Source organism: Cupressus sempervirens, chromosome 6, assembly GCF_028749045.1.
Source record: "Cupressus sempervirens isolate cs-2001-9-10 chromosome 6, ASM2874904v1, whole genome shotgun sequence".
Taxonomy (NCBI): Eukaryota; Viridiplantae; Streptophyta; class Pinopsida; order Cupressales; family Cupressaceae; genus Cupressus; species Cupressus sempervirens.
In genome coordinates this window covers 37,527,973-37,552,385 of record NC_143123.1, presented here as the reverse complement: position 1 = coordinate 37,552,385, position 24,413 = coordinate 37,527,973, and the positions used below count along the sequence as shown (strand labels likewise).

The 24,413-nt window shown below is 35.4% G+C and overlaps 1 protein-coding gene across 5 annotated transcripts; it reads left to right on the top strand.

The window, feature by feature from the left end:
- Window positions 1–406: 406 nt before the first annotated feature.
- HAG2 (histone acetyltransferase of the GNAT family 2) lies at window positions 407–22,490 on the top strand. 5 transcript variants are annotated; one of them, XM_089786536.1, is made up of 10 exons: window positions 407–670; window positions 17,696–17,737; window positions 17,988–18,112; window positions 20,162–20,230; window positions 20,326–20,373; window positions 20,478–20,554; window positions 20,657–20,768; window positions 20,945–21,026; window positions 21,163–21,323; window positions 21,443–22,490. In XM_089786536.1, the coding sequence occupies exons 1-10, from the start codon at window positions 586–588 to the stop codon at window positions 22,202–22,204; spliced, it is 1,563 nt and encodes a 520-aa protein (XP_089642662.1). In that variant the 5' UTR covers window positions 407–585; the 3' UTR covers window positions 22,205–22,490. The 5 variants fall into 5 exon arrangements, with proteins under 5 accessions (XP_089642662.1, XP_089642659.1, XP_089642661.1 ...); XM_089786533.1 differs by having other exon boundaries at window positions 460–670; window positions 20,648–20,768; window positions 20,945–21,035; XM_089786535.1 differs by having other exon boundaries at window positions 461–670; window positions 20,648–20,768.
- The last annotated feature ends 1,923 nt before the right edge of the window (window positions 22,491–24,413 follow it).

Below are 24,413 nucleotides of genomic sequence, written 5' to 3'. Positions count from 1 at the left end.
GTTGGGCTTGCTTTATAAATTTGAAAAAAATTAGTTCGAACTCCCCAACTATGCCTCTATTGTTGCTTGTCTCATCACATTTCACCAAAAAATAACTTACCTCCAATAGTTCAGCTTATGCAAGTAGGGCCAAGCACGATGAGATAAAAAATTTAGTTTATAAAAAAAAAAGAATATTCCTATTCCACCTTTTAAGTAGGAATTCCGCTATGCTCATTTTGGGTTAAAATTAGAATTAATAAATTCTAAATCTACTTTTCGTATTTACAGCCAAACGCTGAATTTCTGAATTCTGGCAATCAGATTTTCCTATTCCCATTGAATTCCGACTACCAAACGCCCTGAGCCTTGATTTAAAAATTACCATATTTCTCTTTATAGATGAATAAAAACCACTAAATTCTACATGTGTGAATGAAAACATAAATTTTAAAATATAAAAATATATAACATCTGCCAATGTATTTTCAGAGACAGCCTCAGTCGTTTCCCGCCTTTCTTTCGTCATTTGGGTTATTTTCATATAAACTTGTTGGTCCTCACAGGTTTGTTATTTTTCTCAAAGAAACTGTGGTAACAGCATAGATGGCTCCAGTAAAGAGAAGCGAACCCGAGCAGGTGAAGAGGGCCGAGGAAAAGCCCAAGCGCAAAAAGGTTGCTTTCCTCAAAGGTGCGACTTTCGTTCGCACTCATTTTTCTTCACATGTTTATTTCCTTGCGAAAGTCCTTTCATTAGGGTTTAATGATTCAATTGCACCGGTTTCTATTTATCATGTTGTCCTTAGCCGCAGCTAGTATCCTGGGTACCCTGGATTTATTTTAGGTCTGTCCGATTGCTTATAGTTATTTAGTATGATATAGGGTTGCTTTCATTTTGCTGGCATGGCGGGCTAGCAGTTTGTTATGTATACGAGACTGTACATACAGGGAACTCTAGGTGGTTAGGATAGGTTTTTGGTTAGCATAAAGGAAACTGTTCCGTACTTGCCTAATCGGCTGTTTATGGCGTGATGATTTGGAGTAACTCTTGGCCAGGCGCAACTGGATCTGCCATTTTCTTATGACGTAGTATAGACAATCAGTGTTAGGATTACCTGGTAGGCTGTTTTTTCACTCTCATAATCAAAGCTCAGGACTATTTTTAAATAAATAAATGTGCTCTAGTTAAAATCATCTAGTTTATTATAATTTGGGGATTTTTAAAAGTATTGTTAGCAGATTCAGCAAGACTGGGCAACTCCCATGGTTCGAGCTCGCACTCAATGACTAATCTTCAGTATTCAGCGAGTCTCCGCCTAAAGGTTAATGGCAAGATAATTAGGATGGCTTTTTTCTCTAGTGTTTAGAGAAATATTTTGCACTTACGTCTGCTACAATGTTTAACCAGTGATTTTATTTGATAACGGTGTTCGTGACTTTAATCCACTGTATACCAAATTTGTCTCCACGATCAGTCAAAGTGTTTGACAGATCAACTCAACCCTAGCTTTTAACAAAAAGGCATTATTGCTGTCGTCATTGTCTATGTCTACTTGCCGTCATCATCCAACTTTTCACAAGTAGCAGATGAATTTGAGGGGATTAGAACAGTTCGAGTGAGAAAGGATTTTAAGTGCTGAACAGCTTGAGTCAGAACGAACTCCAAAGATTCTGAGCAGCTCAAGCCATTCTTTCCGCGGTCCTTATCAGATTTAATTTACTGTATCCCTTTATAATTTGACATTTCACAAGAGCTAAATAATTTGAACCCCTCATTATTCTTTTTTCCCTCATTTCTTCTGTCAACTCTCTCTTTCTTGTAATACTTGGAATTATCACAAGTGCCAAATGTCTTTGGCCATGAAGCGAATTTTATGGCCCAAATTAATTTTGGAGTTTCCTCTATGTATGCCAGGTTTGTATTGAATTTTAGGATGATCATTTTCTACTGGTTTTATTAAGCCGAGAGGCTTTCTACAGTGGCAGCAATCTTCAATGTAAACATTTTCCATTTTGAAAAAAAATTGACATTCATTTACATGTCAGAAAAACAAAATAGAAATAGACTAAATATAATTATAATTAAAATTGTGAAAATTATAGAGAGGAAATGGAAGTAAAAATGAGGCAGATAAGAGTCTTGAATCATTTCCTCACGCTTCTTAGACTCACATAAATATACGATGATTAAAATTATGGGATTATGAAAATAGGCAAAAGATATCTCTCGGCTTATTTTATATATATAAGCTAGTTCATGTTTTATGAATGCATACGATCCAGTGCTGAAAGTTTTGGAGTTTTATAATGGAAGTAGCATGTGTTAGGATAAGATGACATTAACCTTGCATTTCTAAGCGATTCATATGTCTCCATGTTTCTTGGAAAGTATTCCCTAGGACATGAGAGAAAAATATTAAATATTTGTACTTTATGGCTATTTGTAATTGCATTTTCAAGAGGTGAACATGAACAAATGACTATAATAAAACAAATTGGACAAAATGTACACTTTCCCATGTTGATATTGAAGCATGAAGGGTCATGTGTAAGGAGATCAAGTTTGGGTTATGTTACACGGAAATGTGTTTCTTGTTCCTACAAGACTCATTTCTGTCCTTGAAATGTTTCGGGGGTAGTGGGATGAAAAGGAAATGTCCCCCAACCATCCCCAAATTCAAAAAACAACAAGAAACTATACGAAATGTTCTTTGACATTTGGGTACGAGGATATGTCCCTAAAACATTTTTGATCCATCACTAAAATAAAAAAGCATCCTTGAAATATTCAAATGATTTTTGGCATAAAAATTAAATAAGCTCTTATTTTTTAAATTCTTCTTGCCCAATCGACGATGTGGGCGGTCCACATGGTTCAAATTTGTGCTTGTAGATGATAAAATATGTGCTTAAAGTTTTGGCAATGAAAATTGTGATTACATATGTTTAAGGTTTTATATATTGAATTATCAATATATATATATATATATATATATATAATATTTAATTTAAGTTTTTTAATATTCAATATTCATCAAATAAATACATGTTAAACTTTATATTAAATAAAATATTTATAATTATAAATTTAATTTGATAGCTTTTAAATATTGATTTATTAGAATAAAAAACAATTCAAGTAATTATTTGAAAAACTTGTTGTAGTTCATAGTGTTTTGAGACTTCAGCCCAACAAACTACAGAGTATCAACATACATGTTAGGTTTCATGAGGAATGCTGCAAATGTAATAGTATTGCCATCTAATTTTGGTATGTTTTTTCCAAATGACAGAGATATATATAATTTATATTGAGAATAAGTTGTGAAGAAACTTGTCCCTTCATGTGACATGTCTATTCATTAATCGTATAATTAATATAATAATAAATTTAATCTCTCTCTCTCTCTCTCTCTCTCTCTCTCTCTCTCTCTCTCTCTCTCTCTCATACACACATATATCATTATTATATTAATTTTTCTCATATAACAATAAATATATATCTCAAATATAATGAACTCATGTATAAATTATATCTCATATATAATTAATTATATATGAGTTTATCTAACATAAGCTATCAACTATAAACACTCCCTCTTAGCCAAGGAGGATAAACACAAGACATATATTACACCATTGGTAATATTAGGAAAGCAAAACTTTTAAGGATATCTTTGATCAGAAGATATCCACCATTTTGATATCATGAGTATTGGCCTTCAAAATATATGATGTTCACCGAATACTCTGAGTAATGGTCTCTAGAATATCAACACTTGATATTCACCATGTACTCAATAATGTAATGGTTTGCAGAACATCAACATATGATATTCGCCATTTTGATATCACAATCGAGTATTAGTCTCCAGAATTTCAACATATGGTATTAACCAAATACTCTTTAAGTAATGGTCTCCTGAATGAGATGCAAGATATTCACCAAGTGCTGCGAGTAATGGCCTCTAGAGCATCAAGTTGTATGATATTCACCACGTACTTTGTATAATGGCCTCTAGAACATTTGTTTGCATAACATTCACCATATACTCAAAAATGTTTATAAGGTATGTGCACATGCATTCTCATAGTTCTTACCATATAAACATCCACCATGCAAGGTATAATATATCATGATCTATATAGGTATCGTAAGATATCCATCATAATAGAAATTAAGTTAGTGTAAGATCGTCACTTTTCAATAACTTTTGTAGATACAAGTGACATCATTTGGAAGTTGTCACTTCCTCATGATGTACAGAAGGGGTAGGCCCATTAAAATCAAACAATCATGAAGTATATTCATCAATCAAAACCCTCTTGACTGCTACAATTTATTGATCATTGGAGAATCCATCTCAATATGGTCTACTCCCTTTGAATCAATACGACTGAAGATCACAAAAGGTTGACTAAACCATATTCTCTATTTGCTCCCTCTCTTTCAAGGTTGCCTCTAATGAAATGTCGGGCTCCCTCTAACTCTCAATATCCCTCTTCCTGCAGTAACATTCTTGAAGGAAAAATATCAAGGCACATGGCTCGTGTTGAAATATGAATAAGAGATTATACTCAAGGCTAATAATTATGCATAATAATATAAGATCGTCTCAATATAATATAGATAAATGTATATGCTTTGAACATATAAGCATATCTTCCATTTTGTATATGTATATACTATGATCTATATTATTTCCTTTATTAATATCACATATAAAAATCTAAGGTAGCCAATTTCATTTATATTCATAACAAATTGTTTAGAAAACATATTTTACTTTATTTACGAATATAGTCAGCATATATTTTCCATTATACTTTCTCATATAATATAACTAAGAAATAATTATTAATGGTGACACATCACTTAAATAGTATTCTAAAGATCCAACAATGAAAGGAATAAACATATACTTACCTCCGATATCACTCTGTGAGTTCTTTGTTGCACATGCAGTGCTGGGAATAGTAGGTTTTTGTATATATGAAACTCGATGACATCAGATGACTTCTTTCACAACAAGTGCTAATTGTTGCTCCACCTTCGAACACATGTAACTCCTTCAGAATGCTCAGGGATAGCATGCGAATTGAAGAAAGATCACATATTTCTCCCATTTCCCCCTTTCGACACTCCTAATTCCAATAGTTCATGAAGTTTGATATTTACCAATTAACATCAAGTTATACATTGTGATTAAATTCCTCGTAACATTGTAATGTGGCCGATTAGTTGCTATGTGTATGGAGACACTTGTTAGATGTGATGGAATTCTCCTAATGCCTACAAGGATTAGCCTCTATCTCTTTGACGTTGCTTGTTTCCTTTGTAGTGGTTGCTGAATTTACATTAATTGAGAAAGGCACTACTTCCTTGTCAAGAACCCTTGATTTCTTTACATTGCTATCTGTCAACGAAATGATGAACTTTGTTACTTCCTTATGTGGTTAAATTCACTATGTCAACCATATATGAGCATTATGTCTGAAAGATGTCTCTTTGTCCCTATGTGTCCTTTCTAGCACGAGAATGGTGCCAACACACCCAAGTGAACTTGTTCATCCAAAAAACAATGCACACTCTGATGTAACTTTGTATTCGTAGTGATGACAATGCCCTTTGATTAAGACTACTTGCCCTTGTAATTTAGACTCATGTGGATGATACTCAAAATACATAAAACAACCCCCACTTGTATTACATTGTCACTACAATTTTCCCTTATGTCCACTTGAACTCAGTGCTTCCCTTAAATAATGTACACATCTTTTGTGAAAGCGAAGCCAAATTGAAAGATAGGTGTCCTCACAGATATCTTGCTAGTTGGGTTCCAATATCACCAAAGATGGTGCCCATATGGAAAACGATCAACCCTATTCAAAATGGACTAGGTCACATGGTTCAAAATTGGCATCCCTGCCTTGCTGCAATCTTTCTTGCCATTGTGACATGAATTCGCACAATCCAACTTTAGTGTGAACATATTTTTTAGTTTGCAAGTCCCACATGTGAATAGTGAAGACAAGGGAACACCCCAACGGTTCATTGTGAATATCATCAGATGTTTATACAGGTTTGGAAAACATTGACACAATCTTTCCTTGTACATTGGACTTGGCAAGGTCAACGTGTCTTCTATTTAAAACACCCACCGATCTCGCTACCATCTTTGGTATCTTTTGAAGATTTGCATCACATCAGATTCCTTGTGGATCATTGCCTCTCGAGCCATCTTTGAGCAGTGTACTAAGCCAGATCAATATCCAATGCTTGCCTACACCCCAAATAGTTTGTTGAGTTCATTATTCCATGCTTTTCACCACTGCCATTTTCGATCATTTTACATTTGCACCCACTCTAATACCATGTTAGGTTTCCTGAGGATTGCTGCAAATGTAATAGTACTGCCATTTAATTTTGGTATGTATTTTCCAAATGATAGAGATATATATAATTTATATTGAGAATAAGTCAGGAAGAGACTTGTCCCTTCATGGGACATGTCTATTTGTTAATCTTATAATTAATATAATAACAAATTTAATCTCTCTCTCTCTCTCTCTCTCTCTCTCTCTCTCTCTCTCTCACACACACACACACACACACACACACACACACACACACACACACACACACACACACACACATCTCATTATTATATTAATTTTTCTCATATAACAATAAACATATATCTCAAATATAATGAACACATATATAAATTATATCTTAAATATAATTATATATAAGTTTATTTGACAAAAGCTATCAACTATCCAACTACAAAGTATCGACATACACCAACAACATGATGTGATGTTGATCCTAAAGATGTTAGGCATATGGACGAGGAGGTACAACCAAGACTTATTGGGCTATCATTGGATGATCCCCTTTTGCTAGAAGGAGATAGTGATTCAGATGGTTATGAGCCTTTGGATATTTGATAGCTAGAATGAGGCTTTGTTTTAGAGGCTATGCCCATAGGCCGATATTTTTTGATTGTTTGAGTCTTTTGGATACATGTTTGAGAGATTTTGATTTGGATATTTACATTGATAGACCATGGTTTTGATGTTTGAGGCTATTTTTATAATGTTGTTATACGGATTTATATTGCTTCTATTATCATTTACGTTGTTAAACTCATGTTACAACTTGTGAATTGGTGATTTATTTGCATATTGTCTTGTTAATAAACAATTATTGACAAATCTCTCTCCTTCCCTCTCTTTTACCCTTTCGCTATCTCTAATATTTTAATATATTTAAAAGAATACAGACACATACACACACACACAAACATATATATATATATATCCCCTATTGTCCCTTATTTTTCGCCCTTTAGTAAATGTCCCGGAGATGTGTTCCTTGCCACCCACTGCCGCTGTCCTTGGAACGTTGTGGAACATAGAGTTTGAGAGGAACAATGACCAAAAGTCAGAACAATTAGAATGTCTAAAGTCTAGGTGGCTTTGGGTTTGACATCCAAAGAGGAGTTACTTGAAGGGTTATTTATTTTATTATGTCCCTTCATTCTTTAAGTGGTGGAGCTTTTGCAAGTAGTTTTGGCTCCTAGTTCTGCGACAATAGAAGTGGATTTTTGTGTACCATTTCGCTATAAATTGGAGCCAAGGCATAGTTGTAGTCATAGTTGTTTTGAGGTTTCCAAGTAGTTCCAAGATCATTTTTGACAAGTGAAGTGAAGTTTATTATTGTTGTAGTCTCTATTTTGAAGGCAAGAGTAAACTTTCCCTTGTTCTTTGGTGGAGTTCTATTCTCAAAAAGGTTTCTCCATATACACTTGGTGTCTCTGATGTTGAACACGTGATAGCACCATTGAACATGTGAAAATGTTGACTGAGAGCTCAGAAATTGAAATAGAATCATCTTCTCAAAGTTCTTCAGTAAACAAATAACACTCTAAACAGGGAAAGCAATGCTCTCTAAATTACGAAGAGACACAGAGAAATGATGATCAAATGCTAGAGCAAAATATGGGGGGCAGCATGTCTAAATGCGGTTGGAGACAAGTAGAAAGAATAAAAAAACAGTTAATCACAAGTAGTCTTAAAGTTAAGACTTCAGTGTCGTACAAGATTCTTTTAGCTGAAGTAGGTAGTTTCTTGTTGGAGGTGGTAACAATAACTCGACTTCTATGTTATTTAAGGAAACTTGGAAACATGAATAACCAAAGATGGCCTAAGGTTGCGATGAATGAGGACTTGGTCCATAGAAGGAAAACATGGATGAAACAAAATGTAAAGTGGTTGAGTAAGTGGAACATCAACTTATAAGAATGCCCTAATGGCAATGAGAAAAGTTTGTCATAGAGAAATTTCGGACTGCTATATGGACTAGTAACATAGGTTGAAAAAAGGCTCACTACATCAAACTCTTCAATTCAACTTGGGATCACGATGATAAGGCTTATCTAGGGGCAGCTTTTAAAGGGAAAGCTAGATTGTTAGTAGCTCAATTGAGGACAGTCTTCTATCATCTTAGATGTGAGACAAGTAGATGGAAAATGCCCAAAGAGGAGTGGGAAGAAATGATATGCAGGTTTTGTGAGACAGGTGTAATTGAGACTGAATGACACTTTGTTAGAGAGTGCTCAACATATGATGACATCAGGGCTCAATATGATTTCAGTTCGAGGGCAGATAACATGCACAACTAGTTCGAAGCGGATAAGGTCAATGAAATTGCTGGTTTGATCGTCAAATTACATAGGAGGAGGTCAAACTTGAAAAAGAATTTGGAGTAAGTGTAAGGTTGTGATCCTGCAGGCCCTTAGACTATTTGGTCTTGTGGACATCATTAAAATTCTTCATTCATTCATTTAGTGCCAAATTTGTGCTATTTTGAGAGCCAAATTCAAGTTTCCTCTAGAATTGGAAGTCAAAGTTCCCTAGGTGTCCTTTATCCTTAGGATATTTTTGGGACAATGATGACTGAAAAAAATTGAGAACACGCCCCTGGTTAACTTAGTATGTAAGGAATATGGTTGACTATAATGGATCAATATATATCAGATTTTTTTTAAAAATCTTTGAGGACGATTCTTTAGAAATTTTGGATGAGTACAAATATCTAGTGATTGATTTTCACTGTAGACCCAGTTGGAAAACATGCAGATCAAAAAGAATCCAGGGGGATGGAAAGTCTCATACCTTCTGCAGAATAGGTGTGAGAAGGTTGAGTTGTAGGATTGAAGGACTAAGAAGACTCTCTTTGATCTATTGGTGGCACTGGTTATTCTTTATGGATGTGAGGTTTCGGGGAGTAACATGTCAAATCATTAATGGCAGCAAATAGAAAGAATTCAAAACCATCTAATCATTAGGAACCTTAAGGTCAAATCAATGATACCTTATGAAATCCTCTTAGCAGAGGCTGGTATGTTTTCAGTCAAGGCCTCAACAATCATTTGTCTGCTAAGTTGTTTCAAAAAGGTTGGAAACGTGAATATGCATCGCTGACCAAACATGGTTGTTGAAGAGGAGTTAGAGTTGAAGTTCTGGTGTAGCTTTGAGAAAGATCTTTCTCTCTGTCTGCTCCAGTTATATTATTCTGTTTCTGATATTTGGTTTGCTTAAAGTTCTATTCACCTCTTCTACTTGGTCTCATGCTGGCTTAAGCTCGTCAAGTTTCTGTTGTCAGTCTTCATGACAGTTGGATTCAGCCAGTTCAATTTTGTTGCTTCATACGCTCTAGCAGATGTTGTTGAAGTTCCTGTGTCAAAGTTTTTTGGATTACTTCTGCTGTAGACATGTCATCTGTGTCGGTTGAGGAAATTATTTGTGACTACCTTATTCTTCTATCCATGTCCGTATTATGTTTTATTATCTTCATCGGTAAAAGGTTATTGTTTCTCTTATAACAGCAGTTCAGAATATGAAAGGAATTCGTCTATTCGTGTCTTCAACGGAAGACAAACATAGTAACTCAAATCAAAAGAAACTCTCATTCTTGGAGACACCGTTTTGTTTGATGTTTTTGTCACGTGACCTTTCTAGTCTTTGAGTGGCTTTCTTTAATAATGAGGATGGTCTCAAAATCATTGGGCGTTGTTATATTTTCTTACGGCTTCTGAAGACAGTGTGAAGAACAGTGTGTATTTATGTTTTTTGAAGATAACGTGAATGTCACAGAATTTATTTATGCAGAGCGTGTGTATTGTATCGATGGAGTATTAAAAGGAGATCAGGGTGGGCTGTGTATGTTCGTGTGTTCATACAGTGGCTATTCTTTATCAACTGTGGTGCAATTTAGTTATGTGATCTTCGTGTGATCTATGATACTTAGTTGTATCTCTTATTTGTAATAAGTTCAAGAGAACATCTGTGTTCATAAATCTTTGTTTTAAAAGTTTCAGACTGCATAACTTCTCTTGATTATAATAAAGAAATCAAATCTTTTTGGGCTGGGTTGTTTCCCTCGGAGAGGAGGGCTTTTCCCAGGATGAAAATGATCTGTTTGCATGAATTTTTTTGTTTTCATAACTGGTTCAAAACTGAACAGTTAGAATGTGGGAAAAAACATGGAAGAAACAAAACATCAAGTGGACGAATGGAACATAATTATCCATGAGTGCCCAAACACTAACTAGCATATCAAAAAGTAGGCGTTACAAAAATTCAAGAATGCCACGTGGACAAAACAACTAGGTAGAAAAAAATATTATGTCAAAGAATCTAACCCCATGTGTGGGAACATGATAATAAAGACTATTAAAAATCTGCAATCAAAGGAAACACCAAAATTCTAATTGCTCAATTGAGGACAAGCTCTCATCATTTGAAATGTTAAACTGGTGGATGGACGGTACCCAAATAGGTGTGGGAGGAAAGAACTTGTAATTTTTGCAGCAAAGGGGTGGTGGAACTGTTGCATTTTATCAATGAATGTGCAGCATACAAGGATATCCGCAGTCATTACGAAAACTACTTAAACGTGTAAACAAACTTTTTGAAATGGTAAATTTTTTTCTTACTTTGCATCCACAACAGAAGGGTCAACACAGAAGATTCAGCATGCAGATTAATTTGTTTTCTCTTGGTACCTGATCTGAATTGATGAAGTGGGCTGCAAACACGATATCTGGTGAATTGTTTACCTGCAATATCAATGTTCAAATTTTGGAGATTTTTGCAAAAACTCGAAAGAGTTGTATGCAAACCAAAAGGCATTTTATTCATTGAGATTGAAAGAATATATACAATGATGGAATATCAACAGCCATCATAACCATGAATTCAAAATGTTTGTGGCTAAAATTAAAAAAAACAACAAATTAAACTAAACTATTCAAAACTAGGTGTCTAATTACCCCAACTTATCGGGGTCATAACTTTTGACCCGTAGCTTGGAATTTGAAACCGCTTACGGCGTTGGAAAGAACTAAAATCCTAGTACAGTGCCTAAAATACTAGTACAGTGCCTAAAATAGTGAGCCTACAGCTGCCCAATTTTAGGGACCAATTACAGTTTTGGCTTCAAATTTTGAGCAGAAGACGTCCGAAAAGGCCAAACAAAAAGATATAGAAAAACTATAAAAAAAAATGAAAAATACTTTCAAAAAGATTAGATCTTCTATATAATCTGGATCATTCCTCCCCCCTAAGAGGCAATGGGCCCCATTGCATCAATCTTCTGTAGTAAATGAGGGAATTGTGCTGCAACCTGTTCCTTGGTTAACCATTTGCCTTGATGAGGGAATTGACCAACTCGAACCGCCCTATATTGCGGAATTTTCTGATTTCTCAAAGATTTCAGCATGACTTCAGTGACATGATCACACTGTAATGGCATAGTAGTGGATGGATTCAATTTAGTAGCATGAATATGTTCAGCAGCTTGAGAGATGTCCAATAACGGAGGAAAATAGGGTCGCAACAGTTCTACATTAAAAACTAGATGTATTCCCAAAAACTGTGGCATATCAAGTTCAAAAGCATTCTCACCAACTTGTTTCTTAATGGTATATGGCCCATATCGAATAGGAAGAAGCTTTCGATAAGGTCCTTGGAGGTGCTCCTTCTGAAGATGTAACCACACCTTGTCACCAACCTAGAAATGATGGGGAGTTCTATGCTGATCATGTCTTTCCTTATACTTCTTGTTGCTCTGTTCTACAATATCATGAACTTGTTGCTGTAACTGTTTGATCTTCTCAATAAATTTGTCTATTTTATCTGCCTCCTTTTCAGTATTGAGTGGCTGACTAGATCGCAAGATGGGTAGTGCTACATCTATGGGTGCCAATGGTTGATACCCAAGACAAACCTCAAATGGACTATGTCCTATAGTAGTGTGGAGCGCATGATTGTAACTATGTTGGACATAAGGCAAGCTCTCATCCCATGTACATGGATGTTTGGAGTGGTACATTTGAAGAATGTAAATAATCATTCTATTGACTACCTCTATTTGGCCCTCTGTTGAGGATGGAATGCTGTAGACTTTGTCAACTTGGTGTCCATTCTAGTCCATAATGAAGACCAAAAATTGCTAAGGAACTTGCTATCCCAGTTTGAAATAATGCTTTTTGGCAACCCAAAATGAACCCAAACATGTTCAAAAAAATATCTTAGTGGTCTCCTCTGCTGAAATCACTTTTTTACAAGCCATCATGATAGCCATCTTAGAAAATTTATCTACCACCACATATATACAATCATTTCCCCTTCTGCTACTTGGAAGCCCATACATAAAGTCCATTGAAACAGAATGCCATTGCTCAGGAATAGGTAATGGTAGATAGAGGCATAATTTATGATTTGCAAGCTTTGCAATTGCACAAGCAACACACTATTTTATATATGAAATGATATCATGTTTCATTTTTGGCCAATAGAAATACTTTTGAAGAATTGTAGTAGTCTTACCAATACCAAAATATCTTGCCACCTATCTATAGTGTGCTTCCCATATCATTTTCTTTCCTTCTTCACTGGGGACACATACGTGACCAATATAACAAAGTAACCCATCCTGTATATAAAAGTCAAGAACATTCTTCCCTTCTAAGGCTGCATTGTAATTGTTACAAAAATCAAGATCTTCACCATATAGTTGAGCCCAAGTTTCTATTTGGTGGCCACACGAATCCAACACCATTGTCAAATCGATGATTAGGGGCCTACTCAAACAATTTGCTACCTTATTAGTGCTGCCCTTTTTATGACGAATGCTGAGGTGAAATTGTTGCAAATAAGCTGACCACCGTAGATGCTTATCATTTTGCAACTTCCCTTGTGTTTGTACGAATTGCAAAGGTTTATGATCTGTATGTATCACAATTTCTTTTCCCAAAATATAGTGCTTCCACTGTTTATAGGATTGAACAATGGCATACAACTCCTTGTCATAGGTGGGGTACCTAGGAACTGTTTCAGAAAATGTCTTACTATGATATGCAATGAGATGCTCGTGTTGTATGATTATAGCACCAAGATCATAATTTGATGCATTTGTTTCTATTTGAAATGATTGTTGCAAATTTGGAAGAACCAAAACTGGAGGTGAACATAGTCTGAGTTTTAAATCCTCAAATCCTTTTTGTTTTTCCTTTATCCACTAAAATTTTGCTTGTGTTCCACCTTTGAGTGATTGATTAAGAGGCCATGCTAAATGTGAAAAACCAAATACAAATCTGCGATAAAAGTTGGCTAGACCCAAGAAACTGTGAATTTCGTGAAATTCTAAGGAGGTGGCCAATCTTTGATTATTTGTACCTTTGTAGGGTCCACGTGAACACCCGCATGATCAATGATGTACCCTAAGTACTGGATGCTTTGCAAACCAAAAGAGCACTTGTCTATGTTGGCATAGAGTTTATGTTTCTGCAAACTCAAGAGTACTTGTTCCACATGTTGCAAGTGTTCAGACCAAGTTTTACTAAATATGAGGATATCATCCAAATAGACAACTACAAAACAATCAATGAAGGGTCTAAGAACATCATTCATCAACCTCATGAATGTGGCTGATGCATTTGTCAGGCTAAAAGGCATAACCAGCTATTCAAACAAACCTTCCTTGGATGTGAATGCACTCTTCCATACATTTGTTGGGTCAGTTGGTACTTGGTGATATCCAAAAGGTCATCAATTCGAGGAATTGGATATCTGTTTTTCACAGTAATTTTGTTAAGTGCCCTGTAATCAATACAAATTCTCCATGTCCCATCTTTCTTTCTTGCCAAAACTATAGGATTGCCACAAGATGAAGAGCTTGGCCTGATATGTCCTTTTTCAATCAATTCCTGAATCTATCTCTTAATTTCATCATTTTCTAAAACTGATCTCCTATATATTGGTTCATGAGGCAATGGTGTTCTTGGAATTAGATCAATAGAATACTTGACTTGGCAGTGTGTTGGGACCCTTGCTGGTGATTTAAACACACTATGGTATTCTTCTAAGAGTTTATCCATCTCCTTTTTCTAGTCTAATGTGGTGGCCACCTTAGCATGTGCGTTAAGGAAAATTGATTTTTTTTTCTCAGAACAAATCATGAGGAGTACAAAAGTTCTGGTTTGAGCAATTAAACATTTACATTGTTTAGTAGTAATTAAAGAAGCAGCTTGAGTTGGGCATACCTCTGGTATTCGATATCTTTTTCCACCAAGCTTTATTGTGACACTGCGTGGTCTGGATTCATACACCCTATGCCTTTGATACATGTATGGTTATCTCAACAAAACATCACATACATCTAAAGGTGCTACATCACAGACTATTTCATCCATGAATGGTTTGATTGAGTATGATAGGCGACACTGCTGATTTATCTCAATATCTTTTCCTTCACTAACCCATCCCATAGAGTATGGTTGTGGTTGTCTTGTCATTTCTAAACTTAATCTCTTGGTTGTCTCCATAGAAATTAAGGTCTTTTGGCTCCCACTATCAACAATAAAATGTAGAGGCTTTCCATCAACCCACATCTGTGAATGGAACAATCTCTCCTCATCTTCTCGTGGAACTACTTTCGCTGTTGCAACAATGGCATACGGGTCTGCTTCTATTACTGACTCATTTTCAGGAGTTTCCATTGGTGTGGATTTAGGCTCAACTTCCTCTCCTTGTATTTTTGTCATCAAATTCTTAATTCTTCGACAGTCCTTTGTGTTATGAGTTGGACTCCTATGTATCTCACACCACATGCTTGTATTTGTTTGTGTCTTTTTGGTAGCCCACCACTTATTTTTTGGTGGATTTGAGGGAAGGTCCTTCCCCACTGGTTGTCCACTGAATTTATTACTGCCTTCACCTCTTGGCTTCTTATTTGAAAAGTAATCCCTTTTTCTTTTTGTTTTAACTCAAGTTTTGTAGCATATTTGTACGCAGTTGCCAATGTTTCAATATTCAAGAATTCCATTTCAGTTTGAATGTATCTACGAAGCCCACTACGATATTTCAGAATTCAATGCTTCTCTGAATCTTCTATACCAAGCTTTACAAAGAGTGCATGGAATGTATTAGTGTAATCTTGCACAGATTGGTCCCTCTTTTGTTGAAGCAACTGCCATTCTATATATTTCTGTTCATATATATCTTCAGGCAAGTATGCTTCTTTTATGTATTCCAAAAATTCCCCCCAAGTGGGTTTTTTATCAAATAGTATTTCCAACTCTTCTCCTGCCTCGCTTTCTTTATTCAATACTTCGGTTTTCCATGCAAGTTTGACATGAATTTCCCCTTTCAAGAGGGCAAATGTTATTTTATCCGCATCAGAAAAATTATTTACTGAGAAATATCATTCTAACTTGGATAACCAATTATCAACAGCATCAGCATCAACTTTTCCTTCAAAATTTGGGATATCAAAGCTCACCTGTACTTTAAAAAGGGTGTTCCCATGAAATGGTGCTACTGAATTTGACACTTGTTGGGTATTCAAAATTTCTGAAAACTTACTCATCATATCTTCTTGCTGCCTGGCCAAAGCCTCTTCCACCATCTTCTTCACAAAGTTTGTCGAAGTATCTGACATCTTTGGTTTTGTGCATCGCAGAGGAAGGTATTCAGATGGATTTCTTATAGCCAATCCTAGTCTTTGATATGAGGTTCTTGTATTAGTTGGCATACAGGAGTGTTCCTGCTCTGAATTGATGAAGTGGGCTGCAAACACGATATTTGGTGAATTGTTTACTTGTGATATCCATGTTCAAATTTTGGAGATTTTTGTAAAAATTCGTAAGAGTTGTATGCAAACCAAAAGCCATCTTATTCATTGAGATTGAAAGAATATATACAATGATGGAATATCAACAGCCACCATAACCATGAATTCAAAATGTTTATGTGGCTAAAATAAAAAAAACAACTTAAACTAAACTATTCAAAACTAGGTGTCTAATTACCCCAACTTGTCGGGGTCATAACTTCTGATTTGTAGCTCGGAATCCGAAACCGCTTATGCCATTGGAAAGAAGAACTAAAAACCTAGTTCAGTCCCTAAAACAGTGAGCCTACAGCTGTCCAGTTTTAGGGACTGATTACAGTTTCGGCTTGAAATTTCAAGCAGAAGACCTCCGAAAAGGCCAAACAAAAAGATATAGAAAAACTATAAAAAAATATGAAAAATACTTTCAAAAAGATTAGATCTTCTATATAATCTAGATCAGTACCTTAGATTGCCGGTCTCGTGGACTTCATTAAAATTCCTTCCTTCATTTATTTTCATTTGAATTTCAGAAGTATTTTATTGGACTTTACTTGTAGAGATATGAGTAAAATCAGCTTTTATTGCATGTTGGTGATATTCCTAAAGTTTTTGGAGAAAGCTACGCTCAACATATTTTTGCATCAACATTTTGGATCACATTTTGTGATCCATAATCAGAATATTGCAAAAAAAGAGTATGTATTGCATATATCTAGGGCCCTCTTATTTGAAGAATATAATTTATTCTATTCATCTTGTGCATTTATAAATTTTGTCTTTCTTACATGCTCAATAACCAACAGTCTTTGAGTAAGAAGCCAACATATGTAGATTTTAAATACCTGAAGCAGTCTTAAATGCAAACCAATTCAGAATATGAATGTGTGACACTTGTTGAATTTTGAAATGATAAATATATGTGTTTAGCTCATGTTGTTAACTGAATGTCTACAAGTGTAGATCAAAGTATGACTAACTATATAAAATAATAAAAATCTTGCTACTTAATTTTTTTGAATGATTGTTGTGGATATATATGGAACAAAGTTGGGAAGAAGCTAATGTATATGCTTCATTAGGATTGCCTAGGTGGAACTTGTGCTTGGCTGTAGAAAGAATATCTCACTTAAACAAGTAAAGTGAAACAAGTGTTGTTCTTCTACAGGACAGATTTGTTTGATTAGCAATTATTGAAAGGATAGAGAAATGTTTGAGTTGATACTCTCTTTATAGTTGTTTTTGGACTTCTTTATCATGCATGGATGCAGTCAGCAATAAAAAACTTGCCTCTAAATTATTAATGTCAATATTTTGTGTCATTGTTTTCCTGCACTTCACCAATTTAGATGATGTTTTTTAACTGTTGCTTGGGCATTATTGTGAATTTGTGTGCATACCAAGTAAGATCCATAGAATTGTGCACTTAAATTTAAAGTACTATTGTCCATGACATTCAATTTACAACATAACCTATCTACTTATGGAATGGCATAAAGTTATGAACTAAAACATTAATGATCTGTGTTGCAGACACGGGAATTGAAGCAAATGAATGCATATCACTCTATCTTGGTATGTATGTTTTCTTTCATTCAATATGTTTTGTGCTTCCTCAGGGAAATCTCTCTAGTTGTAACTTAGGGCATGGGTATTCTATCTACTAGTTCTGAATGTGTTTAATATAATACATTTAAATAGTGTCTAATACAATTTTTTTTTGATGTGATCATTGCACTGTTGTTATATTTTTTAACAAATTCAGCACAGTACTCAAGTTTCATATTGACACATTTTGCTTCTTTTTGTATTTTCATGGCTGTAGTGAGCAGCTTGGAAGAAATGCAAGACACAAAGAAATTGGAAGATCAAGGATTGTCGTTCAACCCAGAGTATATGGAACAGTTTGTGGGGGAAGATGGAAAGATCTATGGCTACAAAGGCTTGAAAGTGAGTTTTAAATTTAATTAATTGGAATTTTATATGTTATCTATTCATGTTTGATTCTTGGTGAAGGATTTGACAACTATTGTGCTCAGTGTTTCCTTTTGGATCTGAATAAATTCCTACCAAATTGATAATGCTTAATCCAAAGACGTTTCTCCAATTTAGTAGAAACATATATATGGCGAAGTTGGATCAAATCTGTGTATTGTGGTTATTGTGTGCCTTGCTCTTAGTTCATTCTTCAATCAATTTGAAACATTTAATGTTGACTTAAAGTGACTGATCCCATTATATTTAATTTTTAAATTTACTAATCTAGGGAATTACCCTTTTTAATTTTAAACACTTATTTTGCAATTCCTGCAACTAGATAAGTCCTATTTGAGCTGCATTCACTGTGAGAAACTAATGAGGGAATGCATTCTCAAATAGAGTTTTCCTCTTCACTCGCAGGGTGGACTCCTCAGTAAATAGAGATGAAAAGAAATGAGAGGCTTCCTAAGAAAACTCTCCCAAAGAGGAAAGTTGAATACCCTCTGCAGTCACAAGTGAGGTGATTAAGTTTCTATTCCTTCTTGCTTTGACACAGGTATGGAAAACAGTAGTATTTTTATCTCCTTGAAGCCAATCAATATGAGTTTTATGTTTCCAAAGAATCTCTTCTCATAGTTCCAATTTCTCCAACTAGTTCCAATTTTCCCAACTCCCCAACTAGTTTCAATTTCTCCAACTCCGTGGCAGTTACATTCTCTTGTCTACCCAAATCCTAGTTAAACCGTGATCTCAGATGTGGCAGGTGACATTATCCAATCGGACTGGGATTGGAATGAAGGTCTGAAGCACTGCCTGTTTTATTTTTTAAGCTTATACTTCACAAATTGCAAACTTTTAGCAAAAGAATACATAGCCTTGCCGGGCAAACTTCTCTTGGTGCCACCAATCCATCATCAAGTCCTGAAGTGAAGGACCACAAAGTTACACAAGTGTAAACTTAAAAAGTATGATTCTTTGAAACTTTAAGGAAACAACTGAGAAAAATATCAATTCTTTGTAACTCTAATGGAAACAACTGAGATAATGATCCTATTTTGTGAAACTCAAAAGGAAGCAACTGAGAAAAATATTGATTCTTTGAAACCCTTGTCACCAGGGATGTATAAACTTGGAGAAACCTCTCCTCACTCCATAGAAATCACAAGCCTTGGGGTACAAAATTAAAAGTACTAAGAGGATTAAAAACCACCCACCAACCAGCAAACCGATGCCACACAGGACAAAGCAAAGAGAAGCCACAGAAGAGAGAATTGATGACCACAGCTTGGCAGGAAGAACCAATAGACAACATCAAACCCCCGAGGAAACACAGCATGAAAACACCTCAGAAACACTGACAACAAAACTGCCTCAGCCAAATTGCTCAGCAAACATGACCACCCTTTAAATGCCCCCCAATGACATGAACAGATAAAAGCTTCGGTACTAGGGTAGGCCTTAGCAAGTGAAGCAGAAAAGACTTCCTGCGTGTACACCCAGCGTGGTTCATTTTTATATTACCACAAATTCTTTATATGTTAACCTCTGTTTGCATGCTTATTTTCTTTGGCAAATTTTATTTACACTTGCATAGAGTACAATTATTTTTTAGATCTTATTTGCATTTACATTCACACAAAATGTACAAACATCAAATTTTTGGAAGGTTTTCTGTTTCAAATATAGAGAACTATGTAAAATGCAACTAGATCCATTGATAACTCTATAACATGCAGCAAAAATTCATTGATAAAATAATTTTATTTTAACATGATATCTCTAGGTGAAGTTAACCTAAATTTACTGATATATAGGCATGCTAGTTAATGCCTCACAAGGAATTATGTGTCACCTAAGAGATTTTGCTGAAAAACAAGAATGGGTTCAAATTGCTGGTTGAATTGTCAGTCAGTATGTTGGAAAAGTGTTGTGTTGGCATCAGCTGTATTCAAGGTGACAAATCGAAGTTGAATGTCCTGGATGAAGACCATGAGACTAAAATGTGTCTGAGTGATGCAGATTAATGTGTGGCTTGATTCCTTCTCATTCCATGCTTATGCAGATATCCAGTATGAAAATAAAATTGAGGTATGCTCATTGCTTATCATTGTTTTGCTATTCCTTGGAAAATTTATCTTTATGCACATTTTTTCTGTAACCTTTTTAATGGTCTTGCTCAACAGGATAGCAAGAGAGAGAAAAGGGCAACAGACTTGAAAGCTCTCATGAAGGTAGGTTCCTATCAAGGACAAGTTCATCTTTCTGTGAAGTACAATAAATAGATACATAGTTTTCATACTAGTTTTTTTAATTTACTAACAATGTGTTTCATCAGAAAATATTTGGGCAGGGTTTGATGGATGATTGTGATGCCTTTATACAAAACCTTTCAAGTAGCAGTCACTACATTGAGTATGCATTTATCGCTTGCATTTAAAATAGTTCAACTGCTTTTGCTGGAGGTTATGCAGATTATTGTGTGTTTCTGTAATGACAACATAAAAGTTTTTGTAGGAACCTAATTCACAATGTGGGCAAAGTTATAGAAACACGCGAGATTCATACAGACAAGACCTTAACCGTGCAAGGAGATTCAAGAAGATTGGGAACAGTGACCTCCGAGGAGGTGATAATTTCGTACACCTTTATATTTGCCTGTCTAGAAATCTTCATGGGAACAATTTTTCATTCATATTTTTCTTCTCTTGAAATTTAATTCTCCATAGTTAGATGAGAATTAGTTAGTTCTGTCAAACAGCATGAGGTGATTGTAGATTTCTTTTTTCCACTTGGGCAAAGCAGATCATACATCTGGAATTAGGGGATCCTGGGGTAAAGGAATGGCATGCACGCTTGGTGCCACTGGTACTTCTTCTTGTTGAAGGCAAGATATGTAAATTTTTAAAATCACAATTCTTAATATCTTAAGATATGCATTATATGGAGGTTTCTTAAAATACATGCCTTCGAGTTAGAGCTCTGTCAATTAATTTCTGATTTTTGAATTGCTATGGTAATAGGCAGCCAACCTATAGAGCAAGATGACACAAAATGGGAAATGTATGTTGCAATTCAGAGGGAGTTACTTACTGAAGGTGAAATCCAGCATAAGCTTCTGGGGTTCTGTATTGTTTATCGTTTCTATCATTATCCAGATAGCACGCGTCTAAGGATCAGCCAGGTTATGAATTATTTCGTTTTCATCCTTTCACACATAAATCAAATTTGTTTGCACCAAGATTCTTTGTGGCCATATTGATGTCTGTTAGTTTTGCTCTTATGGTGTCCTGGTACTCTCAGATTTTGGTTTTCCCTCCTTATCAAGGTAAAGGGCATGGTTTGCACATCTTAGAGGCTGTAAATAAAATTGCAGTTCAACGAGATGCTTATGATGTAACAGTAGAAGAACCATCACTGTCTCTTCAAGAACTCAGGGATTGCATGGACACTTTGCGCCTTCTTTCTTTTCACCAAGTAAGATGTGCTATTAAGCCAGTCGTAGAGAGGTTGAAGCAAGTAAAAGTGTCTGACAACACAACACTTGATCATTCACTGGAAGGAAATAGGAAAGGTGAATCTTCATCTGCCTTAAAGACAAACTCAAAAGGTAGAAGCTGGTGGTTTCCATCCTCAGAATTAGTAGAGGAAGTGAGGAAGCATTTGAAGATAAATAAGAAGCAGTTCAAACGATGTTGGGAGACTCTTGTCTTTTTGAATTTGGATCAATCAGATTCACAGTGTCAGGAGAGCTATCATATCCTCCTCATGGAGCAGATAATGTCAGAGCTTTTTGATAATTCTAGTGATAAGATTGCAAATGGTAAGCGTGTAATTGACATAGGTGATGACCATGACAGTTCAAATTCATTTATGATGATTCGAACAAAAAGAAGTGCAGGGACTGATGGTTCTTTATTGCCTTTGCCAATGGAGGATGGGAATGGAGTAGAGTCACGAGAAGATCAGTTAAAGTTGGTGTTTGAAGAGAGGCTAGAAGAGATCACACATGTTGCCGACAAAGTATCTGGTCACTGCAAATCCTTGGGCATTCAAGTACCATAGTTCTCCATGATTATCGAGTAACTTGTCTGTAATATGGGACATAATAATGTTATAATGAATTTTATCATCTAGCATGTCAAATTTGTTTGGGGCCGTGCAGTCCTTTGTTGCAAGAATTGGATCTCTCTGTTTTACAGGGTTTTTTTATCTCTCAAATTGAGAATTCAATCAGCGGAACAGAAAACATTTCCCTGTATTTTCACACCTTACTGTAATTATTTAGGTTAGCCAGAACAAGTAGTTTAACATCAATATTCTAATTTATGCTTTTTATGGATGCCCAAAACTTTTTGTCTCTTTTTCCTAGTATGCCCCTAAATATGCTGGGCAGGCTATAAGTTTACTAGTGTCAAAAACTGACGAGTAAAGTTCGGTTTCAAATGTGAATTTTATTAACAATTATAACATGTTTGAAAGCCTTCCTATGAATAAATAGATTTTGTCTGGCTACATTTCTCTGAACATTCTAATTTACTAGACAGATTATGTTTGGTCTCTTTGTGCAGAAATCAAGCTTAATGGATTTTTCCTGTAAGCAGTTATATTTTTTCAAATTGACATTATTAAAATTAGCCTGCACTAATGAAGGGAAATCATTCTATTATGCAATAGATAGTCTGATATTGTATTTTGAATAGAAACTTGAAAAGGGAAAACACTACAGTTTATTATGATTTGTGTGGAAAAGGAATTGAAATTCATGAGATCCGTCTAAAGCTACACTAATACAAATATGATAACTGAGTCTCTTTGAATGACATAAAGCCTCATTGAAATCCCTGGTTGCCCTGGTGACCACCACCTTCAGGCCATTTTTAAGTTTGTTTTGACCATCCTTTGTCTTGTAACCTGGGCAAGCTGAAGGGAGAAGCATGGTGCTAAATGACAATAATGTTTTTTCAGTTATGTATTCATTCGTTAGTCATGCTTACTAATGACCATCTCGTGCTAGTGATTGCTCTTAGCAGATTACAGAGTATTGCACAGCACCATTGTAGGAGCAAATTACTCCTGGAGAGAACATAACATTACGAAAGGATTTAAGAATATATTACATGTTTCTAGGTGGCTCAGTTATGCAAGTAACTTGCTCGCCAATCAAGGAATATACTTGTTTGGTAGAGATAGCGTCCTATAAAGAATGATTGAGTGCCACATATAATAAAGTTGGGTGTTCTGATTTATTTAACAGTAATTGACTTTGAAATTTCATTTGAAGAATGAGCAAGGGCTGCAGGTAACTAACTTTTAAGGCTGTTCTGATTTATTTAATGGTAATCATTTTCATCTTTCAGAATGTGTATTATTTTTGTGTATGCTTCTCTGAAGAAGATATTGAAATGTAAGTTTCTCAACTTCTTGAGTCTCTTTTCTGGCAGAGGTGCACAAGTTCTTCCCCTGGTCAGGGGTCTGATTTATTTCCTCCTGTAGAAAATGGATGAAGATCATTGACATTTGTGACAGATGCCTTACAACCATAGATCATGGAAGAATCACCAGTGACTGCTTTTATTATAGATTTCCAGATAAGTCATGTATAAATATTATAGAATTCTGTCTTGTAGATTTACTAGCCTTCCTTGGCACTTTTTTCTTCTGATTTGCTTCCATCCTCGCTCCTGTTCATGTTGTTCATGCTTCAAGTGTGTTAATGGAAGCTGAATCCTTTAGTATAGATTTCCAGTTCAGTTCTTCAGTCTCTTCTTTGTCTTCTTCTTCTTCTTCTGCTTTCTTTGTAGTTCTTTTGGTTTGCTCTTCTTCAGATGCCATTTGGCGATCCTGTTGTTTGCTACCTTCTTGGTTCTACTTTTTCAGTCCTTTGGATTTTTTTGGTGGTCTCTTTTTGGACATTAATAAAATTATTTTCTCTTATCTTCCAGCGGTGGATGTAGATTTACACATAATTCCTATTTGGAACTCTGCTTGTGCTAGATTTACCAGCCTACCTTGGGGTTGTCTCCTCCAAACTCCTTTCCCCCCTTACTCCTGTCTTATACCTAAATCCTTGTGTTTTCTACTTTTTTTTTTGTGGTCACCACTGTACTTGGATGCATTTTCAATTCTCATTGACCTGTTTTGGTCATACTGTGAAGTTAATATATTCTTTCTTGTGATATTGCTATCAGGATTCAACTGTGTAGTTTTTGAGTCACTCATTGATTGATGTTCAGGAGTAGTGGTTCAGAAGAATTCATCTCTCATGAGAATG

Bases quoted from the DNA above. Each gene is read 5' to 3' on its own strand.
- HAG2 (XM_089786533.1), top strand. From the start codon at position 586: ATGGCTCCAGTAAAGAGAAGCGAACCCGAGCAGGTGAAGAGGGCCGAG. The intron at 671-17,695 runs GTGCGACTTTCG...TCTGTGTTGCAG, and splicing joins AAAGGTTGCTTTCCTCAAAG to ACACGGGAATTGAAGCAAAT. The intron at 20,769-20,944 runs GTGATAATTTCG...TGGGCAAAGCAG, and splicing joins GAACAGTGACCTCCGAGGAG to ATCATACATCTGGAATTAGG.